General features: G+C 44.1%; 1 protein-coding gene across 1 annotated transcript; it reads right to left on the bottom strand.

The window, feature by feature from the left end:
• Positions 1-3,499: 3,499 nt before the first annotated feature.
• Positions 3,500-15,305, bottom strand: cnn3a (calponin 3, acidic a). The gene is made up of 7 exons (XM_084443228.1): positions 15,067-15,305; positions 6,547-6,668; positions 6,074-6,140; positions 5,655-5,792; positions 5,428-5,544; positions 5,149-5,295; positions 3,500-4,697 (listed from the first exon to the last, which is right to left on the bottom strand). Exons 1-7 carry the CDS (start codon positions 15,121-15,123, stop codon positions 4,356-4,358), a joined length of 990 nt encoding a protein of 329 aa, XP_084299354.1. The 5' UTR covers positions 15,124-15,305; the 3' UTR covers positions 3,500-4,355.
• Between the last annotated feature and the right edge of the window lie 518 nt (positions 15,306-15,823).

Below are 15,823 nucleotides of genomic sequence, written 5' to 3'. Positions count from 1 at the left end.
ATACTTTTAGGTCACGAAATCCGAGCCAGCGTAGTTCAATTCAAGCGTCGCCAGGTCATTAGCACGCTTGACATGGCGATCCGACAGAAATAAGAACAAGATAGCTGTGCCTGTACACAAAAGCTTAACCAGCCCACGAGCCACAGGCCCCCATACCACATGACAAGATTATATAACTATCTATCATAGCCATCATTAACACCCCAGGGTAAAGCAAGGGCGGACATTTTGTGTGCTCACCGCCAATCCTCACCGCCAATCGGAGAGGTGGAGCCGTGCGGGGGAGGCCCGGCGTCTGTCTGCTCTCCCACTGCTCGTGGACCAGGGCCCAAATCTCACCAGCGGGGGCTGTATCTCATGATGATCAGCAGCCTGTCAGCTGCAGGAAATCCCCCACCCCTCCAGCCCCTTACCCCACTCTTCCACACCCCCAGCCTCCATATGTCTGCCAGAAGTCCAATATATCCTCCTTGCCTCTTCTCCAACCCCCTCCCCTCCTCTCAACCCCGGCTGAGGTGTGTTGAGTTATGACCCGGGGAGCAGCCATAGCTGGAGCTCTCAGCCCATAAAGCCTGAATCGCGAGCCTGAGAATGTTTTCACAGACACGGACCACGCTCTCTGCTCCCTTCTACCGCCTTCGGGGGCCAAGGCAGCTCCATCATGTGTCACTGGATCCCTGCCTACACACGGGTCGGTCGCGTTTCACCAGGAAACAAGGCGCTCGAGAAATATGAAATCATCAGACGGAGGGAGCACATGCAGGGTTATTGATTTTGCACATTATAGTAACTCTCAAAATATGCATGGGGGGTAATCTGAGACGAGGCTAGACGAGAAGCCGGATTCTCTCATGAATGCCTGCATTTGAGAAGTAGGTCGGTAGTTCTCTGGCAACGCTGGTTTAGTGACTGAAAGGTCACGCGTCCTGTGCTTCTGTGTCATGTCAGTCTGTCTGTGTACTCTCTGCCCTGTAAACGCTCTGTCGTTGTTTTGCCGACTTCTGTGTTGTACCTGTACTGTCGCCTCACAGCAAGAAGGTCTCCGGGCCTTTCTGTGTGGAGTTTGCATGTTCTCCCCTTGTTTGCAAGGGTTTCCTCCCAAAAGAAATCGATACGAAGAAAAAAAAAACATGCAGAAGAACATTTGCTAACGCTGTCCGTCTGTCTGTCCATCCTTGGAGAAGTTGGACAGGAGCACTTGGATCGGCCCCCGGGCGCATTCATGCACGTGCCCTTGTCTGCTCCCGGCTGCCGTTGGGGGAAGGACAAAGGGATGGGATAAGAGCAGAGAACATTTAATCGGCGATAGCCTACTGCGTGTGTGTGTGTGTGTGTGTGTGTGTGTGTGTGTGTCATGTCGCCCATGTCAGCCCATCGCATGCGTGTGTTGTGTGGCGTCTGACAATTTAAGTCTTCTTCTTTTTCTTCTTCTTCTATTTATGTCTAAACAAGTGCACAATGAGCCTGCCGTCCCCCACCCATGAAATTTAGACCAATCAGGAGTAGCAGATTGCTTACCGCTTACTTCACCACCTGGGTTAGATTTTTTTTTTTTTTTTTACTATCTAGTTCTATATGTTCCACTGTTTACTTTTATCTTTTGCTATTTTAGGAAGCCTTCTTAAAACACCTTGGACTACAGATGAAAATAAGTCATTTTGGCTAAATTTGGCATTTACAGTTACATTTGTTGTTGATTCCTGTCCCTTCTTAAATAAACTGAATTTGAACTTGAACAGCTGCATACGATTCCACTCAGCTGCAATATTATCCCCAAATAGGCCCTACTCGTCATAGTTTGTGAGCTGTTGCCTTTTCACCTCATTGGCAAAACCTAACAGTGCTTACTCAAACACTGTAGGCTACTAGGGTAAACAAAGTTTATCATGATCTTCGGTACACAGGCTGATATGTTTTGGGGGCTGAGCAGGATCTAGGATGAGGATCATGGTGGAAGGGGGAGTTGAGGGTTGTGGTTTCTGTTTGCGCTGCACAGGCTTAGAGGACTGCACAGGCTGCATATCTGCCTTCCCTTTAAAGGCCTACTGTGGTTGCTGCGGTAACCAACTTTTTTTGGACGCACTCTCTATAATTGAGTCTTGCGTTTTCACCCCGGATTCCACAGCTCACACAAAGCAGTGATTATTCCTGAGCAGTGGACTGGGGGGAAAGTAGGAGGGGGGGGGGGCGTTCTTGCCATGGTGTTCTCATGAATCCTATTGGATGTTAGTTTTGTCCTCACCCTAGCACAACACCCAGTGATCCAACTGTACTCTCGGTGTTTGGACCGAATGCCTGTTCACATGTACCACTCAACTACGGTATTGACACAGTGTCATCTGTTCACAATATCATCAGTCAGATTTTTACATAAATGTTAAATTTCACTTGACAGCAAAGAAATTGCCAGAAAAAGACATTGAAACTAACCCATAATCTATTGAAGGATTTTTTTTAAAGCAATATTTTCTTAATCTTTCATATGTTTAGCTTAATGTCATCATGTTAATGATGTGGCCAGTAACACAAGACTTGAGGCCACGCAAAGTCAGGAAAGCGTTTTGCAGCTCTTGACATTCCTTCCAGATTGAGACCTTGAGTGAATTACCATTGCCCTGTAGCCCGGGGCCAACACAAACGGGCACCCTCAGAACTGGCTCAGTCAACCATCCCAGCAAACAGGAGAATGTTACGTCTTTTCCATGCATGCACGCACACACGCACACATGCGCGCGCGCACACACACACACACACACACACAGTTTATTGCATTCAGTAGAGGGACAGATTCAATTCAATGCTCTGTTTGATGTTCCAAATTGTTCTATGGACGTTGGCTGAACCCCTCTCCACAGTTAAGGTTTAGACTTTGTCTGGATTGAGAAATAATTCCAGAGGCGAAATAATGCAGGTTTGCCTTCTTTGGAATGCCCAAGCATATCCAAAAAAAGACTGCAGTTAACGGTTCAATCACTTTGACTTTGAATGATAGAATGCTGGGACATATCATGCAATTGACTCTTTGATTGCATTCTTTTTACGGAGTTGTTCTGTATCCTACTACTGTGAGAGCTGCTTTTCCACTCAGACTGGTTGCATCATCACTTTCCAGATGGTTGTGGGACATTGATTCAGAAAGCTGCTTTCCAAAAAACTCAAAACAGTCTACTTAGGCTAGCCTAAAATGAAGACGTCTAGTTATTTAAGACTTGCTCTACTGAGGCTGCCCTCAAAACTGAAGACTTGTTATTTAAGACTTGCTTGTTAACTAATGAAATCAGAGGTCTTTGCATCAGCCACAGTTCAGCAGTGATGTGCAACAGCTACCTTGAGCCATTTGGAATCACAAGTTGGAAAAATAGTTCCTGCTTCCATGTCATTTAATTTTTATTTTTTTAACATAATTTCATGGAGGAAATTGCAGATATAAAATATTCATAGGAATCATAAAAAGAATGCAAGAGATTTACTGGGAACACATTTTGGAGATGCTTGGAGAACCAAGGTATTATAGGCTTTATTTAAAACTTTTTTTTCTTAAAAAGAATGATAGCAGGAGTCTTGTTTATACTGTGAGACATGGCAATAAATACAGCAGGGATGAACTAGGAAACTACAAGAACAGGAGGCATGACATGGCACAAAGACTATGTGATAAGAGCACCCCATTAACTCTGGTTTGGTCATCTGGTCTGATGGAACAGAACTCACTCATCACAATTTAAGAAAAAGAACTGTTCCAGTGATCTGAAGCCAACCAATGGAAGAAAAAATGTGTCAAATGGTCACTGGTTGGTCCAAACGTTTGCCCCACTTTGCATCTATCACAATTAGGTTGATCTTTAACATAGAAATAGAGAGGGGTGTGATATTTAAATGATTAACTCAGCTGGTGAACCTTTAAGACTGGCATGTGTGAATTCCTTTAAAGGGATGAACTGCTCAGTAAAAAAAGTCCAGGGATAGAAAAGTGTGATTGTAGTATTGAGCAGTTAGTTGCTACAACATTGGTCAAAAAGAAAATCTCTACTTCACAGTGTCCCATACTTCATAAGACTTTTGAAACAGTAGATTTTTAAAAAGGAACGTTCTCAAACTTTAAAGAAAGCAGATCTTCACTCTATCTCACCCATTCTATGCTTAACTAAGACTCGTTATAACCACCGGCGCTCAAATGGAAGAGTTGGGGAAGTGGAAGAGAAATACACTCAAGGCAATGGTTCTCTTCTTTTTTTTTTGCTTCAATTAAAGACTAGCGAGTACAGCAAAATACTTGCTCCGTTGTTCTTGTTGATGAAATACATTTAATTAATACTGCTCCGTCTAGCGGTTGTGTAGAGGGGGAGGCGCTGGCACTAGTAGTCGATGCCCTGGTCGTTGTAATGGGTGCTGTAGTCGTCGTTGTACGTTCCTTGGTACTCCTCATCCTGGAATTCTGCCTGATAGTCACTGTCGCTGATCTCCGAGCCGTTGGTGCCCGTGCCCTGGCTGCCGTTGGCGTGGATGACTGGCTCGGTGGGCGTGGCACAGTACTTGGGGTCGTAGACCTGACGGCCCAGGCCGTAAACGCTCATGCCCTTCTGGGACGCCACCTTGTTAGTGCCCATCTGGAGGGAGATGGTGGAGTTGTCCACCGACTGCCCGGCCACCTTCTGGTCGAAGATGTCCCGACGGGTGCCTGGAGCTGACATACCCGCCTGGAGAAGAGAGGGTTAAAAACAGATGGCACATTTAGGAGGCAGGAAACATGATGCCTTATTGGCCTTCCAGAGCTTCAGTCAAGTTAAACCACTACAAAAGGTTTCATCCAAACGGCCCTGATCAAGTCCGTTTGGCTGAGAAGCGTCGGCATTCTATCTTTTCTTTCTTCCTACTTACCCTCTTTTCTTAGTGTGCACTGGACCAGCAAGAGAGGCCACAGCTGTCTACAGGCAAGCTATTCTCTCCTTTTTGTTTTGATCTTTTTGTCACCACGAAGGTTATGAAAATGTATGGCCAATTACTAAAAGATCAAAACAGATCTAGATTACACTTCTTTTTATAACTGTCTTCATTCTACAAAAGGTAGAAAACCCCTCGTTGGCTGGTTCTTTTAGTTCAGGGTCACTATGGGACACGGGGCCCCTGGGGAGGCAGTGTTGGTTTTACCTGGCTTGCTCCTTTGTTGGTGCCCATCTGGAGGCTGATGGTGGTCTGGTCGTAAGGCTTGTCCGACTGCGTCTTTGGGTCGTAAAGATGTCTCCTGGTCCCGTAAGCCGTCATACCAGCCTGGCTCGCGCACTTGTTGGTCCCCATCTGAAAAGGTACCAAAAAATAAAATGCTGTTACAAGAACAAACAGACTCCACCGCCTCATTCTTATAACGGCAACCGGTGACAGCGCCTACGGCTTGTAGCTCTTTTTGGGGTCATTGTGAGCGTGTCGCACCTGCAGTCCGATGACACACTGGCCAGCCTTGATCTTCTCATCGTCAAAATGCCGCGCCTGCTTGTCGGCGTATTTCACCCCGATATCGATCTTTGAGTCCATGCCTTTGGTCTTTGCCTAATGAAAGAGGAACCTTGTCAAATGCAGCGTCATGATAACTTTCTATTGCCAAGTATGACAAGAACATGTCAGGATTTCGCAACGATGACATGAGGTCCCCAGCTCACCATGCTGGCCAGCGCTAGCAGCGTGGTCTGGACCTGAGTCAAGTTTCCATTTTCAAACAGGTCGTTGGCCTCAAAGATGTCGTTGGGCTTCAGGCCGTAGGCCAGGATGGCTTTGATGAAGTTCCCAAGGTTTTCCAGCTGTGGGACAACAACAGACACGGCAGTGTGAAAGGGCGGGGCTTCCAGTAAGTCCATGTGGAGGTAATAAGCAGGCGTTAGCTAGCGAGAGTGCTGAAGACTTAATGAATGAGTCTACTTGTACTCATAGCACGACACGCCGCAGGAGGTCTTAAATGTTATTAATGAGGTGAATGCCAGCTTTAAAATGCGTACTGTGCTCTGTGCTTTCTTTTAAAACTTAATATTATTACCACGGAAGGTAATCCTTGCATTGAGTGGAGGTTTTAGAAATGCTTTACCTTGTGCCAGTTCAATTGTGATTGGTTGATTTTCCTTATTGAGCCAGGCTGCAATTTGTTTATCAGTCTATGAGAGAGAGAGAAAGTGCATTACATCACAAATTCACATTAGGCTATTAAGTATTTATACAAAACATGATTCCACACTAAAAAGTGAACCCTGCAAAAAAATCTCCAAGGATTTTCCCCTTCTCAGTAGCCTAAGATGACATACTGAAATACTTAATCATATAAAGACAGAGACAGGACTTGTGATTTATTTCTCATGTGTGAAGTCTTTGTCAGCATGTTTATGTTAGCTACACACCCCAGGACAACACGCCACACAAGACACAAACATACCCTTCCCCTCTGCAATATCAACCTCTGTCACACACAATTCAGCTTTGCAGCAGTCTCATGGACACACACACACACACACACACACACGCACACACACACACACACACACACACACACACACACACACTTACTCGCATAGGATGACTCCGTCTTTCAGACCCTTCTGGAAGTTCTCTCCGATGGCCATGCCCGTCACCTCCTCGATCCAGCACCGCAGCTCCTCCTCCCTCTGCATATCATACTTCTGAGCGATCTACGAAGATAACAGAACGTTGTTGTAAATGGCTTTTGTAAGCAAGCTACAACCGGCACAAGTACAGGGCATGGGTGTCCATTGTGGCCGAATTCATATAATCCACAGTGTAGAAAAAGTGTCTTCTGCCGATGAAAGCCTAAATGTACGCCTCTGATGTCACTAGCAGCACCGAATGGGTTATGATATAAAGAGGAGCTCAGAACATCAACCGTCTGGAACAGAACCAAGTAAAGGCTCAGACTTTGGTCTTAATGTTGTTTTGCCTTTCAGTCTCCTGATTCATGTGACGTGGATTGCTAACAACTATCACAGCAAACAGTAACGTCAGCCAACAACATACTTTCCTATGTAGCCTCCAATTAGGCTATAGTCATAGGAACATTTGTGGTCCCTTAAGTTGTACACTGAAACACAAGATGCTGAAAGATTTCACTAAGGATGCACAACTAAGTGAGATAACATTATACAGACCAGACCGAACAGGCCACATGACCATGTACCTGACCTTGGACATTTACTAGAAACTGAATTTCTTTTGAGGTCTGAATACGGTTTGTAGTTTCACTACAGTTTTACAGTATGACTAGTGTTCTGTTTAATAAAATCACAAGACATACAGTAACATAAGCTGCCTCCTCCCAGACAAGCAAATATGAGCAGAGTGGTCCGATGTCCCCAAGGGCCACACCCCCAAGAACACAATAGCATGTAGCCTGCAGTATCAAAGCATGAGGAGGATGTTGATCTCTTCCACGCTGGCCTGGTGCATGGGGGCGGCCTGTTCTCCCCAGGTCAGCGCCATCGCATGCTGAGCTATTGTGCATCACCACACATCAGAGGAAGTGGTGCCGCTGACCTCATGTATCATGACAGCCAATCGGAGGCAGTGTAAGAGGAAGCAGGTGTGATTGTTACTGTCCCAAGGTTGTCTCAAATGTTTTATTTCACCCAACTTTCCACCTGTTCAGGCCTATATACGTAACTGATCTGCAACGACGGGACCGGTGGAAGCAATGTTACAGTAAGAGGATGTTATGAAGCAACATTAAGACTAACTACTAGTTAATGTAACATTAACTACTAGCCCAAGCTTGTAGGCATGCATTCTCTCTCTCTTTGTCTGTGTCTCTCTCTCACACACTCACACACACACACACACAGTCCTTAAATATGGACATGCCAAATGTCTGGAACAGTTTCCATAGATACCCTGAGAAAACATCACCCCATCTCTCCAACATATACTGATACTACACAAACGACACATGAAAAGTTTACCAACCAAAATGGTCAATTGTGTAATTATTTGCAATGCTTTTGGGCCCAAATCATGTGAATGGGGTGCCTAAACCACAACTGTGCTTGTCAAACAATGCTGTACATCTCAGTGTGTTGGTGTGGGGGCATAAGATAAGCAGCTGCAGCCAAACATGAGCTCACAGGACACCGTAAACAGCACTCCCAACGCTGGCCCAGGCTGTGTAAACATGGTGCTTTTTATAAGCCCATCTCACAGACACTCGACTCATCCACGGTCTGACTAACTCCATCTCTACTGGCTGAGTAGTCAGTCAGAGTGGGGGGGAAGACCACAAGACGCTGAACATCTGGCTTCTGCTCTTCACACAATAGTCCATTCTTTGTTTGACTTTTTCTGCACCCTGTTAGACTCAGCGTAGTCTAATGCTGTACAGATACTAGCTTGTTAGCACCAGGGCATCAAGGCTGCCACTGCTGAGCTAAAAATGGGATACTGTACAATGTCTTTAAGTGAACGAGGCACACTAATAAAACATATAGGGTAATGACAGCCTTTCAGAACCTCAATGTGAGACTAAAGGCTTGAGGCCCATGATGTTGTAGCCTACTTCTTCACCCTTTTCACCAGAAGGCGTGTTTTAGTTGAGCTGCAGTCCATCAGTCCCCCCACACTAAAGCCTGTCGGCTGGAATGTGAAAGCAGTCACCAGAGGTCTCTGAAGCATCATTTCCCTCTATGCAATTTGAGGTCAGAATCCAGACCCATTCTCACATAATAACAGACAAAAGGGCAAATCTCAAATGCCTCCGATCTTGTAAAAGGGCAAAAGATGGCGTTGTGTTCCAAAATATGACTCAACGAGAGCTCCGAGCGAAAGGTTACAGTGGAACGTCTCCTTCCATAACGACAAGCTTGAAAGATCTATCATTTAGGAATTAATCAAGGCTTTCTGTGCTACTGCAGCTAGAAACCATCACCAGAGCACAGAGAAAATCTTAGACGGGAAAACCAGGATGATTAGAGAGAAGACATTTCTCTCTCTTCACTTCTCCCAGCAGCTATTTGGGGAAGACTGCCAAGTACTGCCCCAGAAAAAAGAGTCAGTTCTTTTAGTCTTGATGGAATTGTTAAAGTTAACTTCTGAGGGAAAATCTGGAAAGCTACAGCATGAATAAACCCCACTAGAACTGAATCCCAGACACACACACCCCCCTTCTCAAATCCACTTGGTACCCCAAAGACAACCCCCGCTTCTGAACTCCACTCCGTACCCCAAAGCATTTCCTGATGACGGTGCACAACTGGAGCAAACATCTGGACAAAGAAGGTTTGGAGAGAAAAGGGCCTTACAAACAACTAAATAAATTCAGCCTAGACTATACAGCTGTCTTGAGGCAAATTTTCAAATCAATAGGCCTACACCATGAAAAATACAGTATCCTTTAAAGTGTTCCACTTTGAAAACAGTCAATGCCAAAAGGAATTAAGCTATATTTGGAACTAAATGTCTTAGTGAGTTCGGCTTCAACATATAAAATTCATTAAGCAAGACTTTGTCCTTGAGGCACCTAAAAAGTGGCTCGACACAATGACTTTGACAAGTTGGACTACAACAGAGCCCTTTCAACACACTGTAACCCACCCTCATGCAGATTAACCATGCTCAGTCATACACATGCCCAAGTATTGAACCAAACCTGAACAAATAGTCCACCTGGCATTCGTTAATATTTAACTATCCGTTAACTCTGCAAATGCTCAACAGATGATCGTTATGTGAAGACATTAGCCATGCTACAATGTAAGATGAACGTTAAAACTGGGGAAGACCTGGGTACTGATTTAAAATAAAAGGTAAAGAAGATTATTAAGAAATAAAATAAAACAAAGGGGTATGACGTCAAATCAAGACATCAAATGTATTAACAACTTTTACAGAAATTCCCCTGCTGATATCTAGATGATGATTAAGTTGATCTAAAATGTCATGCCACCTCCTAAACTGTACAGACAACAGAGTCGAGACGGTCTAGATGCAAGAAATAAAACAATACATGCCCAAGAGAGCAGCCTCTGTTCCACACAATCATCAAGGCTGAACATGTCAAGGTTGGTGAGCTCTCTCTGTCTCGCTCAAGTCAACAAAGACGAGGTGGACAAAGGTTTCAGGAAAAAGACCTTTCCTGTTCACCCAAAATGGCAGCATACAACAACAGAGGGAATTCAGGGACCGCACTGTAACTCAGCGCTGGAACGAATCGAAGCAGCTGATCTACCGTCAGCACATTCCTACGGAAAACTTGTCAACCCTTTCTCCACAGCCAACCTCCCCATCTGCGGGAGTGGTTGGTGCATCAAAACCAGCGGGAAGGGACTGGGACACAACATAGCAATGAGCTCACCACTGATACCTGTGGTTACAGCCGCCACCAGCCAGACTCTGCTGGCACACCCTTATCCTCCTCTTCCTTCCCAGGCCAGAGGCCCTGAACGGGGCCTCGCTCACCCAGCCCACTGGCCTCGCTCCAGGCCAGGACAACCTGCTCCGTATCCTCAGGGGAAAGGAGAGGAGATAGCAGGCATGGAGAGGAGATAACAGGCGTGGAGAGGATATACCAGGCGTGGAGAGGAGATAGCAGGCATGGAGAGGAGATAGCAACAGAGCCAGGGTGGCCCACTCAACACCGCCACAATATCAGGAGTTCTTTAAAACGGGGGCAAACATTTCCAAATGGGAAATGGTACTGCAGGCCTATACTCAAATTAATACCTGCTGAAAGAAAATCCATGTAAACGGGTTAAACAGGGATATTTCAGGACTTTTAGATACAAGAGCTTGGTCCAGTGGTGAACAAGCTACCAAGAGCCATGGTCCCATGGCATGAAACGAAGAAAGCAGCTTAAATCTAAAACCGCGGGAGCTAAATGTTGGTTAGGGTTGTGCTTAGTGTTATCCTGAGGAACCGCAAAACCAAAATGACTATCCAGTCCCATCCAGAGGAGATAGGCCTTTTAAATCTCTTCCTCTGGGTCAATGACACTTAACTCGTCAAAACAAACGTGAAAGACTGCTTTTGTCCAACAGACCGGCTTTGTAAATCATATCACCGAGAGAAGAGATTGAGAGATCAGATAACCTATACAGTATGAATTGATGGGTGTCCCTACAGTTCGATCAGTTAAGAACTTGGTTTAGCTGACAGCCCTTCTCTGTGTAACAGATTATACCATTATGCTTCCCCTTGCCATCATCACAGACTGGTTGACCTGGCTTTTGGGACTAGCGCCTGCAGATATGAGGGGTCGGGGTTGTGACCCCTTCCTTTCTTCCCAGTCTGTGCATACTGCCCTGGTAGATTGACAAGTTCCAAAGCACCACGAACATCTGAATTATTTGTTTTCTGCACTTTAAATGGTTGATAGTTAGGGGTACTCCGATCTGGATTTTGGGGGCCGATACCGGTCACCGATTATTTTCCTCAGGATCAACAGATACCAATACCGATTTATTACAACGACAAAAAAAAACGACTTCTTAGAATGGTCTCATCATATTATTGTACTGATATGATGACACTGTCTTTGCTTGCATAGATTAAGATTGCCCATTATTAATCACTCATTAACTAATGAATAGGCCCACAAAATAATATTCAATATATCAGATATACTTCAATATACAGTATATCAGACCAATGGCAAGTGAGTAAAAGAAAATAAAGTAGAATTATTTTTCTGTGACCTTTATTTTGAAATTCCTTGAAAGAAAGCTAAGGACATAAGTTTCGTTTCACACTGCTTGAAGTGCAATTGGTAGTGTCTGTGTCCTGATTTAACCGCAAAAATGGCCAAACTACAGATTCTGAGATTTCATTAACGAGTGATTAGCAGCAACAGAGAGATTTTGAGATATTTGGACCAGTATGAAAAAACGCTGTATGAAGAGATCCCGGGAGAAAACTCATGCAATTGGAACTGATGTTGGACATTGTTGACATGACGTTATTCAACTCGATCAAGCTACGTTACATCGAACAGGTTCTGTATTTATAGGCTAGTAAGGCTACCCTTGTCTGCTGTTAAGAGTAATTATTTCACGTTCTGAATTGAACTGACCCACCACTCTATAACATTTAGCTTGTAGCATCCAGGTTTGTACTTGTATCCATGTCAAGCTAACCGGTTAGAATTGACTTAAAAGATCGGCTTTTGCGATTAGCCAATTTGGCGACCACCAATCAAGTCATTTGGAGTGAAAATTTAAGTCGGTGGCCGATCGATCAGAGCATCCCTATTGCTAATGTTCAACCCATATTATTTGTCTGCATCAATGCAGCATACTAACACAATCAAAACTTTCTGTTCGCTGGATTTGCCAACAACTCGTGCCCACACAATGGTAAACTAAACTTCAAACAAACCAGAATTAAATTACAATAGCCTACTGTAGGCTATTTGTGTCAAATACATTTACGTTGACAAATAGGTCTAAAGTGAGTTCGTATGGTGATGTTATCCATCTGTGATTTACATTTAGAAGTTAAGTCCATTCACCGTATTATGAACAGATAGGGTCAAGTCAAACTACCCAAGAGAAAATTACATTTGAAGCAATTTCAGTGCAATGTTAAGTAAGCAAATTTAGGTTACTAGTGAGTGGGTCAAAATCAATACAAGCAAATAATTTTAAGTGATTACAATTAAGTGTCCCATCTCCACTCTCATTGCAAGACGATAAGAGTTCCTTTACTGCAGAGCAACTTTCAGAGTAATCAATCATAATTCAGCGTAATGCTCAGACAAGCTAACTGGCCTCATTGGACAGCTTGAACTTTCCAACAGAAAACACTAGTCAACAACAGTTCTACGAAAGAAGACCGACTTGAAGGACTAGACGAACAAGTCATCCTCAAAGTTCATGACCCCGATACTCCTGGTGAAAAGACACAACAGATGTGTTTCAAGGCTGGGGGAGGGTCTTTATTTATTTACAAACACTTGAGACGTGACAGGCAAGGAAACGGCAACCAGTCAAACATTTGGCCAACACTTAAACCTGAGAGGGACCTGAGACCGGGTGTGAGTATTTGATTCACCCATAACTACTGTGGTTTTAGGTTTCTTCTACTTCTCACAACAGACTGATATTTCTGTTCCAAATGCGCTCACAGCCCTGCTGGGTTTCTGTCTGAAAGGTCATTCTCGTCTGGACTACCGCCATGAAATCATGGTTCTTATTCGCTCTAACTTGACAAATCACTGTCACCTCAGCACTGACTTTTTTTCTTAACCACAAAATGCATAATCTCAAGCAATTGGGGAACCAGTGGTAGAACCATAGTCCCCAGTTGTTTTCAATGGAATTGTTCATCTGTTTTTGTTCCCACCCATAACAAGCAGTGTATCAGTAAGGAATGTGTCTGACTGACAGTTGCTGGTCTTCTTTATGAGGTTAACAAGCACATACACTGGAGACCAAGCTACTTTCCATTTCCCCTGTAAGAAACGACTATCGCCAGTTGTTCAATAAAGCCAGTGTTGGCAGTCATGCTGGAAAAATATCTGAAAGCCCAGCGGCATTGGAAGTAGAGCAAACATTTTCATTTTCAGATTTTCTTGGCTCAGCGTAGAATAGAGCAGACCAGTGTGATATGTTGCATAAGACTGGTCCATCTGAACCAGCTGACGTGCTGAAGTGCGAGGGAAAAGGTACAAAAGTTAAGGAGCTTTAACTTTAAAATAAATAAATAAACAAACATGACTGGAACAGAGATGACTGGGAGCATCCATGGAAGGTTTCTTGAAAAGGGCGGAAGGATTCAGGCTGGCAGCACTGTACAGACTGTAGGCTACTTTGTGGACGGGGGAAGTTGGTTGTGACTGGGAGAAGTTGGTAGTGGAGGGGCTTCCTTGAGGAATTCTAGGCATCTGCTACAGCATAGTGCAAATGAGCCGCACGTAGCAAATGGCACACGTTCAGTTACGCAAGGCATGTGTTCCCACTGTCTCCGTTACCTGCATATCATCCTTGACAAATTAGCAACCAATGACGTCCAGGCCTATTGTTCAGTGACTCGTGGTGGCAGGAGTTCTGGTGCCAAATTAAAGGATGGGTTCACTTAAAAGCTGTAAATACAATAACTGAAGAGCCCTAAAAAACTTACAAACTTCCACCGTAGGCCTACAGTGATTTAAGTCTGCGCTGTTCATTGCGAAGAGAGAAAAGGCCTTTTCATTCAAGGCAAATGTTATCAATGTGAGACTATGGCTTAGGGAAACATTTCCATGGCCCTGGCTGCAACCCCATTTCCGATGGCTAGGGAATGATGTCATGATTTAGTTATTTCGACGAGTCGGTAGGCTAGACCTTATTCAGGCCTCTGATAACTACTCATTTTTTTTATTAATTACCTTTTTCTACTTTTTGCATAGCACAATCCCCTTTTTGAGAGGCATTGTGCACAAATGTAACACCTTCACTCAAGCACATTTTTCACATAGGCCTCTAAACTTGCGTTTTCAAACTAAATTCACTGCCGATCACATTACGAGTCACACTGTGCGGTTGGTTATAGAATACGGGCCGTTGGTTCTAGAATGCAAGCCATCAATGGACATTCCCCAAGCCCAAAGTGGGAGCCAGACACCCCCCAGCCGACGCCGACTCCTCCCATAGCCTACAAGAACAATGAGTTGGACTTGGCTTTCACATCACCCTTGCTTTCTTTCTCTTCAGCAATATGATTAATAATAGATTGCAAACTCGTACATGGAATTATGATGATCTCTTTGTTGGATTTATGATTCATAATTGGAGGCTTGTATTGAGTCTGCAGTCTTCCAGAACGAATCATCAACGAAGTCCGACTCCCTGGCTCCCTTGGCTACATCCTCAAAAAGTGTTACATATCAATGAAAGTCGCATAGAAACGTTTATTCGTCGGCTATTCAACACGCATCTGTGTACCGACATGAAGCCATATACACCCAAAATAACCCCGTCTAAAATCCAAGGACACTCATATTTTGATCAGCCATCAGAGATGTTGGTGCTTGCAATTGCCCACAGTTGCTCAAATTGGTTTGCTTGTAGACGATAAATTATTCATTCCCAACAATAAAAACAACAACTTACTTTACTTTTCACCTCTGCAGATAATCCGTAGGCTGGCCCCTTGTTGAATTGAGTCATTTTGTTTTAGAATTAAACCAAAGTCAATCCCAATGAAGCTACAATGTAGCAAAACAAATAGTTCCCGAGTAACTTTGTATCAGACAAGCCGCGTGTAGGTCCGTTTTCAGACAGTCAAAACGGGAGTTAAAATCCGTGCGAGTTTGTTGTGAGACAGACAGTAGAGCAGTGACGACCGTAGCTCAGAAACTTTTCGCTTCAGTTCCCAATTTTTGTTTGGAAAAGATGTCGCCAGACCATTGACGGAGCCTTTTGAACCAATGAAAAGCGCGGATTCTACATAGCCTCTCCTCGTTAGGCTGCTCCAGGAACCTTCAGCCTAAATCCACCCCATATTGTATAAATCCACCCCATAGAATATTGTATGACGGGAACAGTCGGAGTGTTTCATTAATATTTAATATATTTCCCAAACATCTGTTATTTGGCCTATTATATCTAACATTTCACTCAATATGACACTATAACAGAAAAAGCCACACAAAAAACTACTGTCTAAGTAGTTGGTTAATTGACACTTTAATGATATTGACATTTTGATTTGACATATATTTGGTAAATATTTTGTTACTATGGATTTCTATCCTAGCTGCAAACATTTGAGAAAGGAGTACAGAGTCTTAACTTATGATACAGAAAACTGAGCTGGCTTGGTGGGGTGGTCCTTGAATAACGGTACAACTAGACACACTGGCAGTGC

The sequence above is a fragment of the Borostomias antarcticus genome, assembly GCF_949987555.1.
Source record: "Borostomias antarcticus genome assembly, chromosome: 9".
In the NCBI taxonomy this organism is placed as follows: domain Eukaryota; kingdom Metazoa; phylum Chordata; class Actinopteri; order Stomiiformes; family Stomiidae; genus Borostomias; species Borostomias antarcticus.
Note: the sequence above shows the minus strand (reverse complement) of the source record. Positions and strands in the feature narration are given on the sequence as shown.

Coding starts and splice junctions, on each gene's coding strand:
- cnn3a (XM_084443228.1), bottom strand. CDS start 15,123: ATGACTCAATTCAACAAGGGGCCAGCCTACGGATTATCTGCAGAGGTG. Junction 5,545..5,654: donor TGCTAGCGCTGGCCAGCATG/GTGAGCTGGGGA, acceptor CTCTTTCATTAG/GCAAAGACCAAAGGCATGGA. Junction 5,296..5,427: donor AGTGTGTCATCGGACTGCAG/GTGCGACACGCT, acceptor GTACCTTTTCAG/ATGGGGACCAACAAGTGCGC.